The sequence below is a fragment of the Octopus sinensis genome, unplaced genomic scaffold, assembly GCF_006345805.1.
Source record: "Octopus sinensis unplaced genomic scaffold, ASM634580v1 Contig12553, whole genome shotgun sequence".
Classification (NCBI taxonomy): Eukaryota; Metazoa; Mollusca; class Cephalopoda; order Octopoda; family Octopodidae; genus Octopus; species Octopus sinensis.
In genome coordinates this window covers 1-26385 of record NW_021832609.1, presented here as the reverse complement: position 1 = coordinate 26385, position 26385 = coordinate 1, and the positions used below count along the sequence as shown (strand labels likewise).

The following is a 26385-nucleotide window of genomic DNA, read 5'->3' as shown; positions in this document are numbered from 1 at the left end:
ATGTGTACGAACAGCCATGCTACATGGCAGTGAAACATGGGCCGTGACTGCTGAGGATATGCATAAGCTCACAAGAAATGAAGCCAGTATGCTCCGATAGATGTGTAATGTCAGTGTTCATACTCGACAGAGTGTAAGTACCTTGAGAGAAAAGTTGGACCTAAGAAGCATCAGTTGTGGTGTGCAGGAGAGACGTTTGCGCTGGTATGGTCATGTGGCGAGAATGGATGAAGATAGTTGTGTGAAAAAGTGCCACACCCTAGCTGTTGAGGGAACCTGTGGAAGAGGTAGACCCAGGAAAACCTGGGATGAGGTGGTGAAGCACGACCTTCGAACTTTAGGTCTCACTGAGGAAATGGCTAGAGACCGAGACCTCTGGAAGTATGCGGTGCATGAGAAGACCCGGCAGGACAAGTGAGACCATAACCCATGGCCTCAGTCCACTTATGCATACCTTTCCTTCTTGGGACACAAAACTCTAGTTGTGAAGACCTGTTGAGGCAAGTGAAAATCAAAAATCAAAAATCAAAAATCAAAATCGATCAACATCAATGGAAATTGTAGCTGTGATACCAGTGCCGGTGGCACATAAGAGAACCATCCGAACGTGGCCGTTCCCAGTGCCGCCCCGACTGGCTTCCATGCTGGTGGCACGTAAAAAGCACCATCCGCTCGTGGCCGTTTGCCAGCCTTGTCTGGCACCTGTGCTGGTGGCACGTAAAAATCACCCACTACACTCATGGAGTGGTAGGCGTTAGGAAGGGCATCCAGCTTTAGAAACATTGCCAGATTAGACTGGGCCTGGTGCAGCCTTCTGGCTTCCCAGACCACAGTTGCACCATCCAACCCATGCCACCATGGAAACCGGACGCTAAACGATGATGATGATATATATATATATATATATATATATATATATATATATATATATATATATATATATATATATATATACATATATATATACACGCACACACACATAAAGTAAGTACAGATTGAGCAATGGGGTTGATGAAATTGATTTCTCCCTCCCAAAAAATTGCTGGCCTTGTGCCAAACATTGAAACCAATACAAAATTATTTGTTATTTGGTGTTAATTATACTTACTGAGAGCTTCATCTGAAATAGTCGCATAATTATCTTCAGTACCTTTAAGAAAAGAAATGGAAAATGCAAAACTTATTATTTCAGTGTGTAGTGCATCATACTAAAATTAACTGTATATATACATATATATATATATATATATATATATATATATAATATATATATATATATATATATATATATTCAGTTAAGTAATTGAGATTCTAGTGAATTCTAAAGAATTCACATGAATATGGTCCTTAACTAGGATGCACCGGATATCTATATGGTTTAACCATACGACAAGTGGGGTGATTATAAATAGGAAAAAAGCAACAAGAATGGATTAAAATCTCGGTACGATCGTTTCGTACGAGGACATCTTTAATAAGCTACAAAAAATGCAGTGAATACAGATGGCTCGTACTCGTCAGCCGAAAAAATATCAGAGAATTCCCAAACATCAAAAGGGGTAGATCCAAAAGAGGTTGTAAGATTAACTGCATTGAAGAAAGTTCGATTCATGGAGATCCGATGAAAGGTTTTAAACATATAGAATTTATGCATGTCTACATATAGCTCATATTGAATATTTGATCAAGTTGTATAAAGAAATTTTCGGATACAGTCATGCAAAATTTCTGAAAATCCAATTAAGAGGCAAAGTGACTGCCACATCATGTAGAGGAAAGTCTGAGTAAAAACATAGTGACTGTCATATCGTGTGGAGGAACAGATTGTTATTGAAATTTACAAGAATCGCAGATAGGTTCGATTTTTTGGAGATCCGATGAAAAAGTCTTGAACTTACAAAATTTGTGTATGTCCTTATAGTTCGTAATCCAGTTTTGTGGAGAGATTTAGGGTACAATCATGCGAAAATATCAGGGAGTCCGAATGAGAAGCAAAAATGACAGTCTTATATTGTAGTGGTTCAGGTTGTTAATGAAATTTTCAAGAATCACAGAAAGAGGAGGAAGGGGGTAGGAATTTAATCAGTTACTGCTATTTAAGCTGTCAAAGAGAAAGGGGAAGCTAAGGGGATGGGCACAATTTGATACTAACAAAAAGTCTAAGTTTGTTTGGAACAAATTCGAACTGAGGTCAACAATTTATTTCTTTATTTATAAATGTTACTATTAATAGATTGTCAGGTTACAAAGAGGTCATTAGAAAGGAAAGAAAAATGGGGTTGTTTTTAAATGAAATTAAACTATTATATTATTATTATACTAAACTATAATACATACATAATGTTTTTAAATGAAATTAAACAATTATATTATTATTATACTAAACTATAATACACTACACTATATTATATTATATTATTTAGATATATTATATCACATCACAATACACTACGATAGGTCTGGTATTAGCAGAATTAATTTTTAAAAGTTTAAAAGAAATTAAGAGAATTAACTAACTAATATTAATAATGGGATAAAAAATAGACTAAGAAATGGAGATAAAAATAGAGCAAAATTTAATTTATTAATAATATGGTCCAATAGAAATAAATCAAATAATTTAAGTCAATAAGTATTAAATAGTACCATCAGAGAGAGAAAAAATTATAATCATAGCTAGTTAGAACTTATCTTTCCAGTTAAATATATAATATACTATGTAGGAGTGATATGTAAGTCAAAATGAATTTTATGTAAAATGATTCCAGTATACAGTTATCAATTGAGATATGATTTAAAATATCATTTAAAATATTTAAGAGTCTTAAACCGAGCATGTATACAAGAATTTCCAAGTTCAATTCTGCTGTTTAATTGAATTTCTCCATTATTTTTATACATTAGTATTTCAAATGCTTCCATGGAGCAAAGTTGGCAGCCTACTCTGCTATTTTTATAGGGTTTTGCTCTTCTGACTAATTCCCAAATAAGGTTATATTTGATATTATTGTTTTTTAGTTCCCAAATTTTACTAGAAAGAGAAGTGCTATCAGCCTTATGACGTAATTTAAAAGATGAGAGATGGTTATTCAATCTCTGTTTAAAATTTACAGTGCATCCAACATAAGAGAACTTATTATTATCTGTGGTTACGGATCACTTATAGGTTATGTTAATTAACCCGCATAAATCAGGGGCCGGGCATTTTGATTTAATTCTGCAGTTACATCTAGGGGCATTATAATTAGAGGTGGAATACCTTGAGGATAGAAGTCTTATATTAATGGCAATTATGTAAATTTTTTTGAATTCATACTATTCTATGTTACTTTTGACAAACTTTTTCCAAAGAGTGAAACCGGTTAAGTAAATAAACATCTTTTAAATTGCATTTTCAAACCTTCTTTCGTATATATATATGTATATATATATATATATAAATTTCTATATATATATAAAACTGAGAATGTGTCTGTCAGTCTGTCTGTGTGTTTCCCTAAAACTTGAGAACTACACAACCAATTTCATTCAAATTTCACACATGCCTTACTTAGGGTCCATGTACTTTCATGATCAAAAAAACGTTCGACTTCTTGTCTAAGGCGAGCCCATAGCAATATCATATCTTCTCCACTATTTCAGTATTACGTGTTAAAAGTGAAACAAAAACTGACAATATTTTCACCATTTATACGGAAGCATTTTTGTTAGAATGCCTTCGATAGAAGAAAGTCCAAAAATGAATTTCACTGCAGCCGTCAGCGAGTGCGAACTCTGGATCTGTATTATGTCTGTTTGGGTGTGTACTCATAATTGTGAGGTTTCACATATCTTTCACATAATTCATGTGATACTTATGGTGTTATGGGTTCATAAGTTTGTATATAACTTGTAATGTCATGGATATGTGTGAGACCCATATATTTCTGTGAGGGGAGCTCAGCATAAGTTTATGAGGTCATGTGTTTTTTTATGCATGAAGTTCATATAATGCATATAACTGATGTTTGGAATGAAAATTTATCCAGGTTGCACAGGAGGCAGAGTAGGTGGGGATATTTGCTGGAAATTTCAGAGTGTGAAATGCTGCTTATGCATGCAAGGGAAGAAGGTTTCATCCCTAATATTTAAAATATTCACTTTTGGTGTGATAATGTATAATTTTTCAGTGATGTAAAGCATGCATTTCCTGCCCTGTCCTCTGTACTTGTTGGCCTTAGCAATAATACTCCAGGTCATCTGGATGTTGCTCACACCTCTCTTTTTCAGTCTCTATACTATATTGGCTAGGATTATTGTGTGTTTTTTTGTTTTTGGCTCTGAACAAAGCCAGGTGCAATGTATATCTTTATTTGAAGGTGTTCCCTATCATTCCAATATATGTATTTGTTACTGTTCAAACCCATGATTTTGGTCTTATATACTAGTTCTTTTTCTGGGCACCCATTGTTCAGGAACAGCTATGTGAAGATCTAGAGGGGTTGGACAAAATAATGGAAACATGTAGCATCATAATTTTGAAATATCTATAAAACCATCAAAAGCTTGTTTATATTTATGTTATTTGATTTATTATTAGTATTGCTTAATATGTTTTGCTAAAATTGCTGTTTCTTTTCAGATATCAACAGAAAAAGTTAATTGAAATTCATTAAAATAACAGATCTATTGGACTTTCAAAGAGGTCAAATTGTGGTATGCGTATAGCAGGCGCTAGCGTAATGAAAACAGCCAAAATGTTTGGTGTATCATGAAGTCCTGTCTCAAAAGTAATGACAGCCTTTGAGGAAGTGGGAAAAACCTTCTAGTCAAAACAAAACTCTGGAAGAAAACCAAAACCTTCAGATAAGGACTGTTGGACTCTTACGCAAATTGTTAGAAAGGATCACAAAAGTACAGCTCCCAAAGTAACTGTAGAGCTTAATAACCATCTCAAGAACCCAGTTTCCACAAAACTGATTGCTGGGAGTTTCACAAAGCTGGATTTCATGGGAGGGCTGCAATCAGAAAACCACTACTTTCAAAAACCAACTTTGCAAAGCGTTTAGAGTGGGGTAAAAACCTACAAAACTGATCCCCAGAGCAGTGGAAGAATGTCATTTTCTTGGACAAGTCATCTTTTACCATATTTCTGACCACTGGCCGAGTATACATGTGGAGACATCCAAAACAAGCCTTTGACCCAGACTACCTTCTTCCAACTGTTAAACATGGAGGAGGATCTATGATGATCTGAGAGGAGGGGGCTATATCTTGGAAATCTGCCAGCCCAATGATTTCCCTTCATGGCAGACTATTTAAGCATTTTATCTGATCAAATTCATCCTATGATTGCAGAACTGTTTCTGAAGGGAAATGCAATCTTTCAGGATGATAATGCACCAATTCATAGAACAGCTAAAGTTGTTACTGAATGGCATGAGAAACATTCTAGAGAAGTTGAACATCTTATCTTGCCACCACAGCCACCAGATCTCAATATTATTGAACATTTGTGGTGCATTTTAGGAAAACAGGAAAAGGAGTCAATATCCTCCACCATCATCACTGCAAGAACTGGAGACTTTTTTAGCTGAATAATGGACAAAAATTCTTTTGGAAACAATTCAAACTTTGTACAAGTTCATACCTTGTAGAATTCAAGCTGTAATTACTGCTACAGGCAGTCCTACCCCATATTAAAATAAATTTGTTTGAAATTTTAAGGTGTTTCCATTATTTTGTTCAACCCCTGTATGTTTACACAATATATATATATATATATGTTATATAGCCAGAAGATGAGGTCCAGAGATTTTCAGTGTAGAAGACGCTTAGTAGTGCTCAAATGATCCAAACCTAGACTCTGATATCTTTACAGGGAATCAATTCTACAGGATTTAAAAAAATCATAACCTAGGTATCTCATTCGAAAATGACACACACTGGAAACATCTTAAATCTATATCACCCTTTCTAGAAACCCTATCAATCATTACAATATATCTACATCCTATCAAATTACCCTAAACTTACTCCTAATAGAATAGTCACAGACATTTTTATCAGAATCTCCAGCTTATCTACTAACAAAGATATTTTTAATAATCATGCCCCACACTATAACCAAGCTCAGCAGATAAGTGGTTTCTGTAAAAAGAACTCTTATATCTCCAACACTAAACTTAAGGCAAAAATTGCACACTTCTTTCCTAGAGCAGGTAGGAAGACCACAGAGTAGGTAGGAAAACCACAGAGCAGGTAGGAAAACTTGCAATTATTAGGTGTTTCAATTTAGCCCTCTTGGAGGTTTCTGTCTATGCAAAAATATATTCTACAAGTGCAGAGTAATAATACTATGCTCCCACCAAGTAAGGGTCTATAACGACAGCATGTCAATTTCAAGCACTGCTACTGAGGACAAATGGACTCTTTCTCCAATCCAAATTCTAAATATTCTACCACCTTAGCAACTTACATACACAAACTCAAATCCCCAAACTACTCTATCCCGATCCATCATAAGGAGGCTCCCTCGTTCAACTCAAACCTTGGTATTTGTAAGGGATCACTAATCATCCTTTGCAAGCATAATCCCTGATTACTTAATAGATTCTCAGATGTAATACTCTCTTGTAAACACAGGTTCTACTCATCATTTACTCATTTTATTAAATCTATGTAATCTCATAACAATGATTATCATTAATTATAATTAACCTTGGGGTGCAACAAGGTTAGCGAAGCAACGCATCTTCTCCAGTAATACCATCCTTCTCATGATTACCTTTGAAAATTCTTCTTACCCACAACATACCACCTCCCTCACAAATTGTATTCTTTCCCCATTATCTCATTTCTCATCTTCAACCAAGAGCACTTGCAACTACCACAATCAATTAGCTACTAAACAATCAACATCCACCCCTCTACCCAATTTCATACACCTTTTCAAACCTCAGTACTCCCCCTCCACCACCAATCCACCTTCATTATAGTACTAACCACAGCTACTCTGATCACCGACTAACTCCCCACTCTATGCACCTCCATTTATCTTATCTCATATCTCTGTTCATACTTTAGTAATCTCCCTCTACTGCCTAATTAGAGTCTTTCCCTCCCTCAAATAATTGTCATCCCTTTTCTCACTATCTCAACACTATACACAAACCCAATAATTGACTACCCTTCAATTACTACCCATTGCATCCCTCCCACTCATCTCTAAACACTCCACATCGACTACCACTTCCTTAATACTCCCATTCTTAAGGCGCCCCCCCTCACTCTCTTTCTGAACTAGTTTATTTATTTCCTCTCACCATTCTGTCTTAACACTCGCCATAACTCCTTCCTACCTCCTTCCTCTAATAGTGCTTGCTCTCCACATTTAATCTGTCCACCTTTGAACTTGATGGCAGCTCAATTTATCCAATTCTGATTGCCTTCCATTATGGCCTACGTACTGTGATGAATACATCTAGCAACATTCTCCCAGAAACAGCTGTTAGACTTATATCCTCCCCTTTAATTTTCTCTGTCATTTGCACTCCGTAAGTTGGATCTACTCCTTTTCTCCTTCACTCAACTCCCTCTCTCTCTCTCTGTCTCTTTCGCTAAATATATAGATATATATGTATGTATGCATATATATATAGTTATGTCATCACTTCATCATTTAAAGTCTGTTTTCAATGGTTACATGCTTTGTTAGAAGCTGGTAAGTTAGAAGACTGTGCCAAGTTCAACTGTCTGTTTTGGCATGGCTTCTACAGCTGGATGCTTTTCTTAATGCTCACCACTTTACACACTGTACTAGGTGCCTTTTATGTGACAGCAGCACTGGTGAGATCACAAAGTAATTTACAAGACAAAAGCCCCCAACAGAGGAGGGAGTAGTATTGAGGGAGGTAGTTTTGTGCCATGTGTGTATCTAATGGGAGACCACAAGAAGTTACATTATTAACCATGCATTGTTAGGAATCCACAGTTGGGTATGTCACAGAATATATACACATGACAAAACAAGAAAGTTTGTGTATAAACTATTTAATTCGTACCAGCTTACACATGTTTCATAAACAAAAAAGAAACTATACAACTAAATTCTTTTTGGTATTGCTTCCAATTCTTTATATTCTGAGTTCTAATCCCACTGAAGTCAACTTGACTCATCCCCTCAATCCAAAAATTGTTGCCCTTGTGCAAAATTTGATAGACATTATAACAACAACAATAATAATAATAATTATAATTATTATTAAGGTAGTGAGGTGACAAAACTCATTAGTATGCTAGACAAAATGCTTCGCAGCATTTTGTTCGTCTTTATGTTCTTTTAAAATTCTGTGAAGATTGACTGCCTTTGATCCTTAGAGGGAGGGGAGAAGGCTTGATAAAATAAGTATTAGTTGAACACTGGGGTCGATATAATTGATTTATCCTCCCCACTAAATTTTGCTGGCCTTATGTTTAAATTTGAGACATTTAACCTTATTATTATAAGGGCATGAGCTGTCAGGATCATTGCTGTGTTGGACAAGAAGCTTTGTGGTATTTCTTCTGGCTCTACATTCTGAATTCAAATACCACTGAACTCAGCTTTGCCTTTCATCTTTTTGGGGTCAATAATATAAAATACTAATTTAGTAGTGGGATAATGTAATCAACTTGCCCTGCCCACTAAAAGTACTAAAAGTTGAAACTATTATCATTAAGAGCAGGATTATAAGAACATGGAAAAAATGATCGATCAGTGATACTTCTGTTCATACTTTATGTTCTGAGTTCAAATCTTGCCTGAATCAACTTTGATTTTCATTGCTTTAAGTTTGATTAAGTACCAATTATAGGGGTGAATGTAATTTACTTTTTCTCCTCCCCTTAAAAATGCTGGCCTAGTAGTAGTAGTAGTAGTAGTAGTAGTAGTAGTAGTAGTAGTAGTAGTAGTAGTAGTAGTAGTAGTAGTAATAGAGGTAGTGGAGGTACTGGTAGTAGTAGTAGTAGTAAGAAGAGGAGTAGCAGTGGTAGTAGTAATGGTGGTGGTTTCGGTTGCAGAAATGGTCATGGTAACAGATTAGAGTTACAAGAAGAGCATGTCCGTAACACTAAATTACTGTAATTATTTTAACCAATAGAATATATGATTTTCATACAATCATTTTTTGTTTTCTTTAAATTTTTTATCTGATTCCTCTTTGAATACTGTCAATCAAACACATCATCATAGACATGAATGATCACTACTGCCATGCACCTATCAATGCTACAACCCCAACCAAAAACAGAAAACAGTATCCACACATACATTTAGTTTTTGGATTATTCTTTAATCATCATCATCATCATCATCATTTAACGTCCGCTTTCCATGCTAGCATGGGTGGACGGTTCAACTGGGGTCTGGGGAGCCCGAAAGCTGCACCAGTCCAGTCAGATCTGGCAGTGTTTCTACAGCTGGATGCCCTTCCTAACGCCAACCACTCCGAGAGTGTAGTGGGTGATTTTATGTGCCACCGACATAGGTGCCAGACGAGGCTGGCAAACGGCCACGCTCGGATGGTGTTTTTATGTGCCACCGACACAGGTGCCAGACGAGGCTGGCAGACGGCCACGCTCGGATGTGTTTTTATGTGCCACCGACACAGGTGCCAGACGAGGCTGGCAGACGGCCACGCTCGGATGTGTTTTTATGTGCCACCGACATAGGTGCCAGACGAGGCTGGCAACGGCCACGCTCGGATGGTGTTTTTATGTGCCACCGACACAGGTGCCAGACGAGGCTGGCAGACGGCCACGCTCGGATGGTGTTTTTATGTGCCACCGACACAGGTGCCAGATGAGGCTGGCAAACGGCCACGATCGGATGGTGCTTGTTACGTGCCCACAGCACGGAGGCCAGTCGATGCGGTACTGGCTACAGCCACGTTCGGATGGTTTTCTTATGTGCCACGTGCCACCGGCACTGGTACCACAAAGATACAAATTCCATTGATGTTCATCTATTTGATTTGTTTTGATTTTCACTTGCCTCAACAGGTCTTCACAAGTGTCACAAGAAGGAAGGTATGCACAGGTGGACTGACTACGTCCCAGGTAGGGGCCATGGGTTATGGCCTGACTAGTCTTGCCGGGTCTTCGGATGGTGTTTTTATGTGCCACCGACACAGGTGCTAGATGAGGCTGGCGAACGGCCACGATGTTATTAACAATAAGAAAGTGGTATCTATAATTAAATATGTTATAGAAAAGAGGAAATAATTTATGATTAATTTAAAATAATTATATATATATATCATATATGATAACACAGTGATGGCTGTGTGGCTGAGAAGATTGCTTCTCAACTACATGGTCTTGGGTTCAGTCTCATAGTGTGGCACATAAGCTAGATAAATAAATACTATGATAACGATGCTAGGTAAATGGTGGAAGTCATAGAAGGATGTGATTTCACAGCTGCAGTAAGGAGATCCATCTACAAAGTGGGAAACATGAACAAACCTAACATTTAATGAAAAGATTTCTAGACTAGACATGTAAGAGGCAAGAAATTTGCAAGCTGGAACAACAACAACTTTACTAGGAGAGCAGTAAAAAGTGTTACAGTGTAGAAGAAACCAGAAAGGCCAGCTTTCTAGTGTCACTGACATGATAGTATACACTATGATATAAAGTAGTTAGTGATTTGAAAGGAATGAACTCCTTAAAAACCATACCAAAATTATGTTAATCATAAATACTACGTAAAATCCTAACCATTACATATAAGAAAGTGTTAGAGCACTTAGCTCCAGTCACTCTTGAACTTTCTTAGCCAGATTTGTAGATAACTCATGTTGACTTCTCATGAAAAGGAAAACATATATCTTGTTCAACTGTATAAAGAAATACAGACTTTGAAATGAAACATCCTGATAATACCAGCTCTCCCCACTCTCTCTTCTTTCTTTATATAAATATGTGTGTGTGTGTGTGTGTGTAGCTCCATCTATTTCTGATTTGAAGTCATAGGAAGAATGGTGTATTAATTCTTTCTTTCATGGGAAAGCTACCTGCAGGAACCTATCAATTTATGAATCAGCCCTACCAATCAGTGCCAAGGCTGCCTATGTATGGAATGAAATATGTAAAAACAGTATATGTAGTAAAATAAGGAATAGATCCTCAAACATTAAGCATCTTCCTTATATTTCCACTAAGAAATATCTTGTATTTCAATAGTTAAGCTTTATAAAGAGAAATTGATTGAGTTTAGCTTTGGTCTTTACAAATACCTTGACAAAGGCTTTTTAAGACTGAAATATTGAAATATAAGGCAAAAGCTGAAATCTTTTGAGTTTGCTTTTGTTTAAACTCTTTTATAACAAGCTAGATCAGTGTTGGCTTTCTAAAATACTTTCAATTCTATTTCATAATGACACATATATACTATATCACTTGTATACAGACACATATACATGCATACATGCAAAGATGAGCATATATGAGCAGAAAACTATGCATGTATATGTTAGTAGAAAGCTCTGAGATGATAGTAACATTGATCATCAAAGCAGTCTATCATTGACCAACAGCCGGGTTATGACCTTCCACTTTGAAGGGGATGCGTTTGCAATCCTGGAACAGGAAACATCAACGAATACCTGATGCACAAAATGGATAGAGATGCGGGAAAAGCAGTGAAATGTGACAAACCATGCAGACCTTGTGGAGTTGACACCAAAGACATCACCCACATCATAAGCAGTTGTCCGAAAATATTATCCCAATATTATCTTCCGATAAGATATGATGTTGTAGCTAGGATATTCTCTAATATGTAACCTGTCAGAAGGATAACCCCAAGGACAAAGAAATAAAAACTCACTGTATGGAAGAAGTCAAAGTCACTCATAATAAAAAAAAGAGTACTGGTGGAATGTTCCAGTGAAAATCTCAATAAAACGTAAGCACAACAAACCTAATATAATGATCTAGGTTAGAAATCAACTCTATCTCTACTGGCAAGAAATCTTGAAATAAAACTGAATCATGACATATGTACATATGGAAAACAAATGCTAAATGATTATGATGATGATGATGATGATAAAGAAACATCATCATCACCATCATTTAACATCTGTTTTCTATAGACATTTGTGTGTGTGTGTGTGTGACCGAAAGTGCGTAAGGTGAGTATACAGGGATAAATTATCCAGGTGGGTACTGTAATAGCTCCCAGGTATATTTCAGGTTATGGCTAATTGAATAAAGTAGTAATAAGCATCAATGCTCACTTAGTATGAGCAATCTTGCTTTGATTCTTTTGATGGGTGACTCTGGATTCATTCCTCTGGATCATGAATATTATTAGGAGTGTAAATTTCAAACAATTACAAGAAATACAGAGACTGGTACATCATCAAATTTTTCTTTTCATTTTACAGTTGGTCATCCATAATTAGTTGGTTAAAATGACCAACAGGTTTCTGCTCCACAGAGTATGTACAAATGCACATGCAACCCAGCATAATCTGCTGTGCACCTTCATTCAGGGTCTTTCAACAAGTGTAGTTTGAAGCAAACTGAGTTTATTTATTTTTTCATGGCAAGTTTATTTCCTTATTCTTTCCTGTTTAAGATATAAAGGGAAGTGATGAGGGATACGTTGAAATCTATAAAGTTTATCTTTAGGCTGCCGGCTAATTAACATCAGTTCCAGGAGGAAATTGGGAGTTTTATATATATATATTAAATTAGGTCAAAGTATATCTTAGTGTTTTGATAGGCTTTTTCTTTATGTTACAAGAGATTGAATAGAATTAATATTAAACTTTGTTATATTGATGGAGTTCTGTCAATATATTGTTTATGAAATCCAGAAGGAAGGTACACTTTAAAGCGAGTTTTATGTTATACATAAGTTATTGTACAATAACTTATGTATAACTTATGTCTCTTCCTTGCATTTCCACTTCATACACTATGCTTACCTTCCACTTCCAAATCCTGTCCTCTTGGCCACTTAAAAAGCATCCAGTCTACACCGAAAAATGGTTAGCATTTCTAAGGGCATCCAAACCTTTCCAAAACTGACCTTGCCTGTGCTTGTGCCATGTAAAAATCACTAAGCCCACTCTGGTGAGTGGTTGGTGTTAGGAAGGGCATCCAGCTGTAAAAATCCTGCCCAAACAGTAAAAGAAGTCTGGTGCAGGATTCTGCCTCGCCAGCTCCTATCAAACTGTCCTACCCTTGCCAGCATGGAAAGTGGATGTTAAACGACAACGATGATAATGATGTTATGCATGTTGTCTATACAACTGGAATATACCTGATGCATTTCTTTCCGGACATTTAGCATCCACAGAGAGAACCTCTCTGTTGTCAACAAAGGCAGTTGCTCCCTGGACTTTTATAACCTATCCTTACTCCACCTATTATGCTTTCCCAACACTCATTTCTAATGCTGATTAAGACAGTTAAGTTATGGAAGATACCAACTATTATCAAACTTGAGAAATTTCCTTATTTCTTGGGAGTGCTTTTATGAATGAAATCCCTTTCTCTATAAGCCTGTCTTGTACTTTTTGTGTACTTATTGTTTACATTGGTTATATAGTATAGAGTGTTTACTGGCTCCCTTTCTACATAATGAGTGTGGCTACATCCAGTTTGGAATAGTGTTTTTTTTTATTTTCTGCAAGCTAAAAATTTCATTTTTGCCAAAGTAACCTTTAGGCCCTTTCATTCTAGGCTCTGCTTTTATGTTAGGAACTTTTCTCCAAAACCTTTACCTGAACTGATTATGAGTACCTATGGCTGCATTTATGTAGAACGAATTGTTCTTGATGGTTGACCACTTAATATCTTACTTTTTTGCAACATGGTCTCTTAATAATTTGTCTGTCTAACTAAATTCATCTTTTCCTCATGCAAATTTCTTAAAAACAAAACTTACCTTTTGCTGATGAAGTCCTATTAAATTCACAAAATAATTATAAAATAAGATAAAATAAAATAAAATAAAATAAAATAAAATAAAATAACAACCACCACCACAACCACCACACCACCACCGCCACCACCATCATCATCATCATCATCATCATCATTATTATTGTATAATTGTTCAATATTTGTTAGATTGAGACAAATTTCTACTGCGTCACCTGCTACACTGCTGTGTTGCTGGGGGTTGCAGCATTGTATGTTCTTTTCTGCTGTTGGGAGTGTGCATCTTCCCAGTACTCTACTGTATTACCTTTTTTTCCCTTGAGATGTGGTGCTGTCTTCTGTTGCATTACTGCTTATATTATGTGTTGAGTGTGTAGTGCTTTGGTTGTTTAGCTTGCTGGTGGAAGTATATTTCACTGGGTAAATGATGTATAGAGTGTGTCTTGTATTTGTAGGTTGTTTTGTTTAGGTTGTATTATTGGATTGATAGTGTCTTGCATAGAATGTGGGCTGTTCCTAGTAGGGCTATTTTTTAAAAAGTGTGTAGTGTTGAGGATCCAGGTATAGCTTCTACACTTCTGTTCATATGTTTTTTTATCATGCCCAATGCTCCAGTTATTATTGGTATTATTTTTACCTTCATGCCCCACACTTTGAATACTTCATTATCACTATTATCATTATTCATATACACACAACACATTAGACTGTTGGAAAAGAAAAAATTCTAACATTGGGCTACAACACGTAACCTTAGATGCCAAGAACCCTTCTAAGTATCCTAACTGTCCCTAATAATACTGTTTTCTGCAACTGTACTAAACTGGGTTTTATACCTATTTCCTCTATTCATCTTTTCAAATACTTAGAGATATTTCCTAATGCACCTATAAGTACTGGAAGACATTTTACCAGCACTTTCCATAGTCTCTGTAATTCAATGGCTAGGTTCTAATACTTTGCTGTTTTTTCTATACCTCTCATATTGATTTTTTCATCATTTGGAACTGTAAAGTCAATTATCTAGCACTTTCTATTCTCTTTATATACTACTACTAAATCAGGCCTTCTAACTTGCAAAATACGATTATTTGCACCTCTGAGGATTGTGAATGAAATTGTCTTTTTCTTAATGTCAGACACCAATGACCAGATGTCCAATCTTCAACCACAACTGAGATGGTAATGATGATGATGATGATGATAATGATATACATATACAACTAATCCACCATTGTTGACAATGACCAAGGGTATCTTGTGAGACTAGAAGATGGATTGCAGTGTTTGGCTGTGGCCATTCAGTCTGATACATACTCAAAAGGCTTTTCCACAAATCGGGCACTGGTAGTCTGCTGGGGCTGAAAGTAAAGAGTTGGCTCTGCATTGTATGCATTTTCACCATGCCCTCACAATCCTGTTCTGTTTGTAGGAGGTGGTACTTCTGTTGGTGTAGTCAGGCAGGGCAGTCTTGAGCTTGCATTTCCCAGGTATCAGTGTTGATCTGAAAGCTCTTCAGTGAGGCTTAGAGTGTATCCTTGAAGCACTTTTTCTGTTCACTTTGCATGCACTTGCCTTCCGTCAGTTCACTGTAAACCAATATCTGAGGGAGTTGCATGTCAGGCATTTGAACAAGATGGGTCTCAACTTCTGACTTGTCTTACTAGGTGATTTCCAACAACTTTCTAGGGCAGTGATATCAAAGCAATTTAGCTTTTCGGTGTGACATATCTAAACCATACAAATCTCACAGGCATACAATAGCATAGGCAGTAAAGCTGCTTCATACACCTTTACCTTGGTGACCAGCCTAATACCTCTCCTCACCTACAGTGATTCGGCTGCCTGGAGAAATTCACCAGTATGGTGTGTCAGTTTCACAACAGCATGCTTGCTCAAGTACTGGATCAAGGAGATTCTTCCTCTGACACATTCCCAGTCACTCATGAAGTCAAGAAGGGCTGTGTACTTGCACCTATGCTATTCAGCAAGACGTACTCAGCCATGCTGTTGGATGCTTCTGCAATGATGATAAAACCAGCATCAAGATCATATTCACTACCGATGGCAGACTCTTTAATCTGCGGAGGCTACAGGCCAAAACCAATATGGAAGAAGACTCAGTGTATGACCTTTAGGTGTTTTAGCAACCAGTGCTATGAGGGAGTCATCCCCAAGTGCTATGCTGCAGTGACTCTGGCAAACAAACAAAACACAAACATGGAATATGTGCAACCAATAATGTTTACAACATTAGAGTTGCTTTTAATTCATTACTGAATATATATATATATATACACTCAACAAAATATTTTCCTTACAAAAAGGAAGGCCATTAGCTAGATTAATTAGATATTCTCCCAGTCTTTTGGAATGTTAGTTATAATATAATCATTTAATCTATAATATATAAATCTATAGTATCTACAGTTGCATTTAGTAAATAATCAAACAATTTATACTTTTAAACTTCATTTCCTCACAATTTCAATAGTATTTTATTTGCATAAGGATTCACTTGCAAAACTTTACACGTATAAGGTTTTGATTTACTGTCACCTTAACAAAGATTCTATTATACTAATTGGAAAAGGCAGATAGAAGAGCCAACTAACATGTGAACTATATATGATTTTGTATTACCTTCCTACAACTTGGGTTCAACTGATAGAAATTTTCTATCTACTTTCAAATAAACAACAAATAAGAATGTTATATACTTACTCTTTATTGCGTTTAACACCTAAAAAAAAGTAAAAAGTGATGCATATAGGAATGTTATTCAATATTAAACATTTCTTGTGAGAGTAGTACAAGTAATTTTCTATATCAAATAAGACTACCATTAGTTACAGCAGTAAATTTTGAAACAAATTTATCTCAGATTTTCCATGTTGTTAAGATTGTAAGATTTACAAACACCTCTTCCACTCTTCCTTCACACCCTCGTAAAATAGTCCTTCCTTCCATCTCCCACTCTCCTGCTACCATCTCATGAACTTACTCAGCCACTTGCCTGATCCAATCTTTGGTTCCTGTCACTCCATGTATCTTGAGTGTCACCTTCCATTGCATCTTCAACATCTCTCTTCCCCTCTCACTCCAACTCAGTTACCCAATGTATCTCCTCTACTGCAAGACACTAATTTCTGTACCTCCATCCATACTCTAACCTCTCATCACCTGGCACAAAGCCACCTCTCTCAATTCTATTCCCTACTCAGTTGAGAGTGTCTTGTCTTTCTAGTTACTTGGTGACTTCACTGCTGCTAGTGCCAGTTAAAAGGCACTCAGTACACTCTGTAAAGTGGTTGGCATTTTGAAGGGCATCCAACCATAGAAAACATGTCAAAGCAGGCAATGGAGCTTGGTACATATATCTATATTCTCTCTGTCCCCCAACTGTCTTACCCGAGTGTGTATGTGTGTGTGTGTTAATGTGATGTCTATGTGTATAGATACGTGCAAGTATAGTAGTGTATGCGTGTAATTTTTAGGTAGGTTGTGTAAAAGCATGTATGTGAGGAGATGAGAGTGTGTATGAACATATGAAAAAATTGATGAAACAGATTGGACAATAAGTACAAGGTGGAAGATATTATTGATGTGTGAGCAAGTTTTCACCAAAAGCATATAGAGGTTGGAGAATGCATTCAAAGGAAAGCAGATGTGAAACAATGAGAGACAGTTTAAACTAAAATTTTAAAATGTGGTAGAAATATTTAAATTCAGTGTTGATAAAAACAAAGATATTGGTAAAAAGTCCAGAGAAATTGAAGGTAAAAAGTTTCCAGGAAAATCATCCAATTCAAGAAGATGAAACAATATACATTAAGATGATGAAAAGCCAGATGCTAATGCACAAAAGAAATAAAATGGTAAACAGAGGTGAGAAGAGAAATAACAGAATGGAATTGATAAAGAGAAGATTTGATGCAAGGGAAAAGAAGGAGCAGGAAAAGCAGCATCTGAGGGTGTGGCTGTTGACAAACTGAAGATTGTGTAGTAGTCAAGCAGAAATGGCATGTGGAAGTAAGAGGAGAAAGAAGTAGGAGAGAGAAGGAAACATAAGGCTTAGGTGTGTAATTCTGGAACAAGAAGGAAGGAAGGCAATGTAAGTTAGGATGAGGTGATGAATTTAGACCAAAGTTTTGAAAAGAATGTATTCCTGTTACTTCTGGAAGAGAGGATATATATAGTAACAAAGGACCTTTCCTTCAGTGTAAATAGCAGATTGTATGATGCCTATGTGTGAACAGCCATGTTACATGGCAGTGAAACATGGGCTGTGACTGCAGAGGACATGTGAAGACTTGAAAGAAATGAAGCTGGTATGCTCCACTGGTTGTGCATGTCAATGTGCACATACAACAAAGTGCGTCTTAAGAGAAAAATTGGGCATAAGAGGCATCAGATACAGTGTGCTAGAGAGAGGACTGCTGTATGGTCAAATGATGCATATGGATGGGGACAGCTGCATAAAGATTCTTATTGTGGAAGGAAACTGTGGAAGAGGTCGACCCAGGAAGATGTGGGTTGAGGTGGTGAAATGTGATCTTTGGATGTTGAGTCTCATGGAGGCAGTGACAAGTGACCAGGACTTCTGGCAAATTGCTGTGCATGGGAAGAGGCATCAGGCTAAGTGGAACTCTGATTCTGGCCTAGTGCTGGTGATGTGTGAATGGCACTTGTACCAGTGACATGTAAGATGGACCTGTGCTAGTGACACATAAAAGGCATCGAGTACACTCACTGGAGCAGTTGGTGCTAGGAAGGGTATCCAGCCATAAAAACCAAACCAAAATATACTGGAGCCTCATGTAGCTCTCCAGCTTACCATTTGCAGTTAAATTGCCAAACTCATGCCAGCATGGAAAATGGATTATTAGAAATAAGAGCTAAAATGTTCCTAATGCTATAAGAGAAGCACATAAATGTATACATATGTGCTCTCAGAGGCTCAGGAATTCTCCATTGTTTTGGGTGATTGCAGCCCTTGTGAGCATATATATATATATACATATATATGCTTTTCCTACAGTATTAGGAGCTCAAAGACCCAGCAAACAGACAAAAATTTAGAGATTTACTAATGGAAGCTTCTGAAGAAAGAGAGGAAGAGTTGGGGACACATAGCTTAGAGGACAACTGAAAGTTCCTGAGGGACAATCTACTGAGGGCTACAGATGAAATCTGTGGTTGGTGCAGAGTCCCAGCTAGATCAAGGGTGACATGGTAGTGGAGCAAGGAAGTTGACAGTGCTATAAAATCAAAAAGACAGGCCTGGAAAAACTGGAAAACCAGAGGAAGCAGAGAATTATATCAGGTAGCCAAAAGGGCAGCTAGGCGTCAGGTATGCATAGCAAAAGGAGTAGCTGAAGGTAAGAGATTAGAAAATGTTCTACAGTATGAGATGTTCAGGATTGCAAAGCAGTGTATCAGAGAGAATAGAGATTTGGTGCGTGAGAAATGTGTGCAAATGGATAATGGTATGCTTGCACTTAGCAAATCATAGAAGTAAGATGTATAGCAGTGTCACAATGAAATGTTATTAAATGTGGAATATGAATGGGAGGAGAGTTTACCAAATATCGAACCAATTGAGGAACTAGCCATCAGAGTTGATAGAAGTAAAATAGATAAGGCAATTAAGGACATGAAAGCCCCTAAGCCATCAAGAGTCATTACCGAGATGATTAGAATTTCCGGTGGTGTAGGATACAGCTTAGTCACCTGCATAGTTAATCAGGTTATTCAGGAAAGCACCATCCTCAATGACAAGTGTAGTAGTATAATAGTTACAAGGGTAAAAGTGATGCCTTAGATAGAAACGATTACAGAAGTATTAAATTGCTAGACCAAGTCATGAATGTTAGAGAGAGTTATGGCTCAATTGATTAGAAATAGAATGAAACTAGATGAGATGCAGTTTGGTTTTGTACCTGGAAAGAATTCCACAGATGTCATCTTCGAAGTGAGACAGCCATAAGAAAAGTATTTGGCAAAATTCCTCATCTTTTAAAATGTGGCCCACGTAGACCCGAATGAAATAGGGTTATAATACTGAAACACGTAAGACAATAATAAAAGCACCCACTACACTCTCGGAGTGGTTGGCGTTAGGAAGGGCATCCAGCAGTAGAAACTCTGCCAGATCAGACTGGACCCTGTGCAGCCATCTGGTTCGCCAGACCTCAGTCAAATCGTCCAACCCATGCTAGCATGGAAAGCGGACATTAAACGATAATGATGATGATGATATATATATATATATGTGTACATGTATAAAGTGTATATATTTATATATATGTGAATATATATATATGTGTGTGTGTAGACATGTATATATAATGCATATATATGTACATATTTAATGCATATGTATATATATATATATATAATATATATATATATAATGTGTACATATGTGGTCGGATTGAGCTGAAAATATGCACACCTATGTTAAAAGTGCTAGTGAGTTTGCTCAATTGAAAAGCATGGCCTCTAGGGCAAAATTCCTCATCTTTTAAAATGTGGCCCACGTAGACCCAAATGAAATTGGGTTATAATACCAAAACAAGTAAAACAATAATAAACTATTTTAATCCTGAGCAAGGCTGGGTATATCTGCGTAATCTATAAAATGAAGAAGGCAAACGTTGATACAAATTGATTTTTATGTAAAATGGGGTCTAAATGGGGCTGGAAGGGGATTAAAATTTACAGGAGAGAATAACTTGAGGTGAGAAATTGATTGGGAGACGTTTTGGGGCACAACAGTAGTTGCTTTGGTTTGAAAACGGAGATTTTAATGATTTTTGTGGACACTTGGGGGTCTAGATTGGACATCTTTTGCCTGATTTCAATCAAATTTTCAACATGATAAAGTGGAAGCGGATTTGTAATTTAAGTGTGGAAATTTAATTTTTTTATAAATGGGAGAGAGAAAGATAGAGAAAGATAAAGAGTAAGAGAAAGCGAGGGAGAGTCCGAGAGAAAGGAAGAGTAAGAGAGTGGGAAAGTGAGAGAGAAAGGAGAGAGAAACAAAGCGGGAGAATGGGGCGAAAAGAAACAGAAAGGAAGCAACAGAAAATAACAACCACACCCTCACCCATGCGTAGAGCGGGTCACGTTAAACTAGTTGAATTATATTTTGTATATAATCATCTATAATATGTCTTTTGAATCCACTCTTTGATTTGAGGTTTTCTTCGGTTTTTATAATTGGATGAATTTATATTGAATTCATTTACTTTATTTATTTTGTTCATTGCTTGCTTAAGACTGTTAACTGAAAGGACCAATGAAACAAGTCTATTTTTAAAGGGGCATCCTTTAAGTAGTTTTTGATCATATCGTTATTTCTGTTCTATTTTAACAAAACTGTCCATCGAATGGGAACATGAAACTCTGAGTAACAGCTTTTGTTAAATTTCTGCTGCTTTTCATTAAAGTATATATATATATGTATATATATATATAATATATATATATATATTATATATATTATATATATATATATATATATATATATATATATATATATATATGAGCTAGCAACCATTATCTCGGCCTATGCCGCTCAGCCAAGGCTACCCGATGGACAGAAAGACCGATTCTATGACTCCCTCTTGCAGATTACCTCGTTGACAAATGATAGGGACCTTCTATTTGTGGCAGGTGACTTCAATGGACATGTTGGACAACATACAGGGGACCCTCCATGACTTACATGGAGGCTACAGTTTTGGTTCCAACAATGAGGAAGGAACCAGGATGCTGGAGTTCTGCGATGCAAATGATCTTATGGTTTTCAATACTAACTTCAGGAAAACTGCCAGTCACCTACCGTTCTGGCAGACACACTAGCCAAATTGACTACATCCTCACCAGAGTTAGAAAGACCCCTTCATGGGGACTTAACACCCACAATTTTGTCATTTTATCTAAGCAAAGACGAATAGTTGTACTCTTGGAAGCTGTGTGATTATCCGAGCATAGATGAGCATTATTTGTAATTCAGTGGTACAACAGTGTAAGAGTTTACTTTGACATACACTTAGATTGTGATTTCTGCAATGTGCTGCATAAATTGTCAAGAAAATGAGAGGCATCTTTGCCTCCACTGATTCAGTTGCAAAGTGTTGAGTAAAGTTATTTGATTGCAGATTTCCTTTCAGTCTTTGATATAATAAATATGAATGTACACATATACATACATGTATATATATATATGTACGTGTGTGTGTGTGTATTATATATATATATATATATATACAGACACACAAATATGATAGATACAACTGAGTGGGCAAACAAAAATATGAGACACAGCGTAGTGCTTTTTTTATGTTGATAAGCCTGGTACTTATTCTATTAGTTACTTCTTGTGAAAACAGTAAGTTATGGGGATGTAAATAAACGAACAGCAGTTGTGAAACAATGATGAGGGTAAAACACAGAAACAAAGTCACACACATACACTTAAATATATACATACATATATATACGATTGATTTCTTGAAGTTTCTGTCTACAAAATCCATATACATATATAAATATAAATATGCAGAAAGGAACCAGTGGACAACCGTCCAACGGAGGAAGAGAAAACAGAGAGGAACTGGGGACAAGAAAACCCAGATAACATGCAAATTCTTCCGGAATGGAACCTGCTGGCATGGAGAAACAGGAGAAGGATGCAGGTTCGCTCATCCCAGGCCCTATGGAAATTGCATCAAACCCATTCGATCAAAATGCCTTAACCAAAACCAAGACCGAAACCAAAACCAGAACAAATACAAGCTGCCCCAGAAATATGCAGACATAGTGCGTAATGCCCCAACAAGGAGAAGGCGCACATTTGCAGAGGAAATGCAGACGGCAGCAGCAGAACAAAGAAATTTTGTGGAAATAGCAGAGAAAATTGAGGGACAACTGGCCTGGATACATCGTCTTCAGAGCCAGGGGCACTCACAACAGCACTCAAGACCACCACAATCAAGGGACCCAGGGTGGCCACCGCTGACACCAGCCCAGGTGCCACACCGTCAGCCTTTATTGACACCCCAAATATCTCACCAGTGCTTCTGCTGAATGTCAGAGGTCTGGTGAAACCCACTAATATGAGTAAAATTCCTTACCTTAGGGACTTAAGCACAAGCAACCATGCAATATGCATAGCGCTGACTGAAACGCACCTGTCAAGCAGTATAGCAGATGCAGAAATACACGTACCAAAGTATACTGTTTTTCGGTCAGACAGGAAGGAAAGAACTCATGGTGGGGTTGCCCTGTACGTCCGTGAAGATGTCACACCCATAGTACTGTTGACACACTCAAACTCAGTCTGTGACACACTGATAGTACACATGAAACAACCGAAAATAGTAATATGTGTCACATATCGGCCACCAGACACCCCTAGTCATGAAGGAGTGTTTGAAGATAGCCTCAGAAGAATAGAAGAAGTCCTGGACAAACTGGACCAAGGTAACACCATTCTACTGCTGGGAGATTTTAACCTTCCGAAAGTCAAATGGCCAGATGGCCATCTTCTCCCTGGAATGACATCACTTGAACAGAGACAGACAGAGTCCTTGTTGGCTCTCACACGCAAGTTTTTCATGGAACAAGCAGTGCTTCGGCCAACAAGAGGTGAGAATGTCTTGGACCTCTGTTTCACAAGCAACCCGATGCTCATCCACAACATAATGGTAACACCAACAATTCTCTCAGATCACAACTTAGTAGAGGTAATGATATATGGTATGAGAGAGTTAGTTGAGACGCAGCCATTAGAAAATACCACAGGTCTATCCAGTCTAAACTTCCATAAGGCAAACTGGAAGAAGATAAACGAAGAGATCCGAAAACATGACTGGAGTGACTTCATCACCACACAAGACACCAACACACATTTCCAACATTTCATGACAACAATACAGAACATATGCCATAAGTTTGTCCCGGAGAAAAAAGCCAGCGGGCATAGGAACGTTATTCCCAGAGACAGGAAAATACTTATGAGGCGAAGAGCTAAGCTCTCGAAGCAACTGAATGCACGGCAGAGAAACAATGAGGGTCTCCACCTGAAACTTTTTGAAACGGAAACTGCACTCAAACTTTCCTATGAGAAGGAGAGGGCAGAGAGAGAAGCCAGGGCCATAGAGAATATTAAAACAAACCCTAAAGCCTTCTTTAAATTTGCGAAAGAAAGCACCTCGGTACACTGCAAGATTGGCCCACTCTTTGATAAAAAGGGCTCTCTAACTGAGGACCCCCAAGGGATAAGTGAAATACTAAAGGAACAGTATAAAAGTGTGTTCACATCCCCTCTGGGGCACATGCAAATCACAAACCCAGAAGTTTTCTTTGATGCCACAACACTCCAAAACCAAACAACAACCATCGACCACATAGAAATAACAGAGAGGGATGTAATATCTGCCATAGAAGAAATGAGAATAAACTCAGCTGCTGGACCAGATGGATTCCCAGCAGTCCTCCTACAAACATGCAGGCATGCCCTAGCGGGACCACTGAAGAAGCTCTTCAGTGGTTCCTTGGCTAACGGTAAACTGCCCAGGGCGCTAAAAGAAGGCACCATATGCCCTATCCACAAAGGAGGGAGTAGAGCAGAGGCCAAAAACTACAGGCCAGTCTCCCTGACGTCACACATAAGTAAGGTCATGGAACGAATCTACATGATGCGGATGTGGACATTTTCAAAAAACATCTAGACAAGCTGCTTTCCGGGATCCCAGATGAACCCACTGCAAGGTACGAAGGTAACCTAAGGGCAGCAGCTACAAACTCTCTCTTAGATCAGTGGCCAGCCACGGCAAACTGGACTTAGAGAGGGTAGCAACAAGGGCGGTGCCCCAGCATGGCCTCAGCCGGATGGCTGAAACAAGTAAAAGAGTAAAAGAGTAAAAGAGTATATATATATATATATATATAATTTCAACAATTGAGGGTAAAATTAATTAATTAATTATTAATCAATTTCACCAAGTGTTCAGTATGTAAAGGGACCATTTAAGGCAAATTCAAATTATTACATTATATAAAAGGGCGTAGTAAAATAAATTACTTTGCCACATACTGAACTCATTAGAAATAGTAGCTAAAAAAATTTTCTTTAAACTATTTCTAATACTTAAAGAAAATCTCTCTCATATAGTGTTTGCTCAATTCAACTCACGAAAGTATGGGGGTAAAGACATTAAAAAATCAAATGCAAAGGTTATTTGAGAACGTACGTTTCAAGATTAGTCAAACTCGACATTTTCATCCATACTTTCGTGAGTTGAATTGAGCAAACACTATATGAGAGAGATTTTCTTTAAGTATTAGAAATAGTTTAAAGAAAGTTTTTTTAGCTACTATTTCTAATGAGTTCAGTATGTGGCAAAGTAATTTATTTTACTAAGCCCTTTTATATATATATATATATATATATACACACACATATATATATGTATGTATGTATATATATACACGCACACACACAAAGATAAATTGTGTGGGCAAACCAAAATATGAGATACTGCCTAGTAGGTTTTTTTTATTTTGATAAGCCTGGTACTTATTCTATCAGTTTCTTCTTGTGAAACCAATAAGTTATGGGGATGTAAATAAACGAACACCAGTTGTGAGGCAGTGATGAGGGTAAAACACAGAAACAAAGTCACACACATACACTTAAATATATACATACATATATATACGATTGATTTCTTTCAGTTTCTGTCTACAAAATCCACTGACAAAGCTTTGTTTGGTCTGAGGCTATAGCAGAAGACACATGCCAAGTCACCACACAGTGGGACTGAACTCTGGACCATGTGCTTTGGAACGAAGTTTGTTACCACACAGCCACACCTGCACCTATGTATGTGTGTGTGTGTGTGTGTATGTGTGTATGAGTGTATATATGTATGCATGTATGTATGTGAATATATATGTGTACATATTACATGTACATCTATATATATATATATACATCTACACATATACATGTATACATATATATAGAAATAAATGTATACATATACAGCTATACACACATACACACACATACATAGGTGCAGGTGTGGCTGTGTGGTAACAAACTTCATTCCAAAACACCTAGGCCTGGGTTTAAATTAAATTAAAAATAATAAGGGTGAGAAATTGAATATTAATCTGATTAATATGAATTGAAAACCAGTGGTGTTGCATATAAGACCATAGCAGATCTTCTTCTAGCAAAATGGATGTCCACTGTTAATGGTTCATCCCTCTTATATAATAGTTTGACTTTAATAGTTTCAGTATTAAAGTGAAAGTATCTGACATTATAATAGAGAGATGTTTTTGTTTCACTTTTAACATGTAATACTGAAATAGTGGAGAAGATATGATATTGCTGTGGGTTCGCCCTAGGCAAGAAGTTAGACATTTTTTGCCCATGACACTCCC

General features: G+C 37.1%; 1 protein-coding gene across 3 annotated transcripts in view; it reads right to left on the bottom strand.

The window, feature by feature from the left end:
- LOC115229375 overlaps window positions 1-17173 on the bottom strand; it is a 69940-nt gene extending 52767 nt beyond the window's left edge. Inside the window, exons 1-3 of one of the 3 annotated variants that reach the window (XM_036499187.1) lie at window positions 16645-17173; window positions 13925-13941; window positions 1109-1150 (exon numbers count right to left, since the gene is read on the bottom strand). In XM_036499187.1, coding sequence (XP_036355080.1) covers window positions 1109-1150; window positions 13925-13941; window positions 16645-16766 — 181 coding nt within the window. In that variant the 5' untranslated portion in view covers window positions 16767-17173. The remainder of the gene's footprint in view (window positions 1-1108; window positions 1151-13924; window positions 13942-16644) is intronic. The other 2 variants (XM_036499185.1, XM_036499186.1) reach the window with 2 other exon arrangements.
- Between the last annotated feature and the right edge of the window lie 9212 nt (window positions 17174-26385).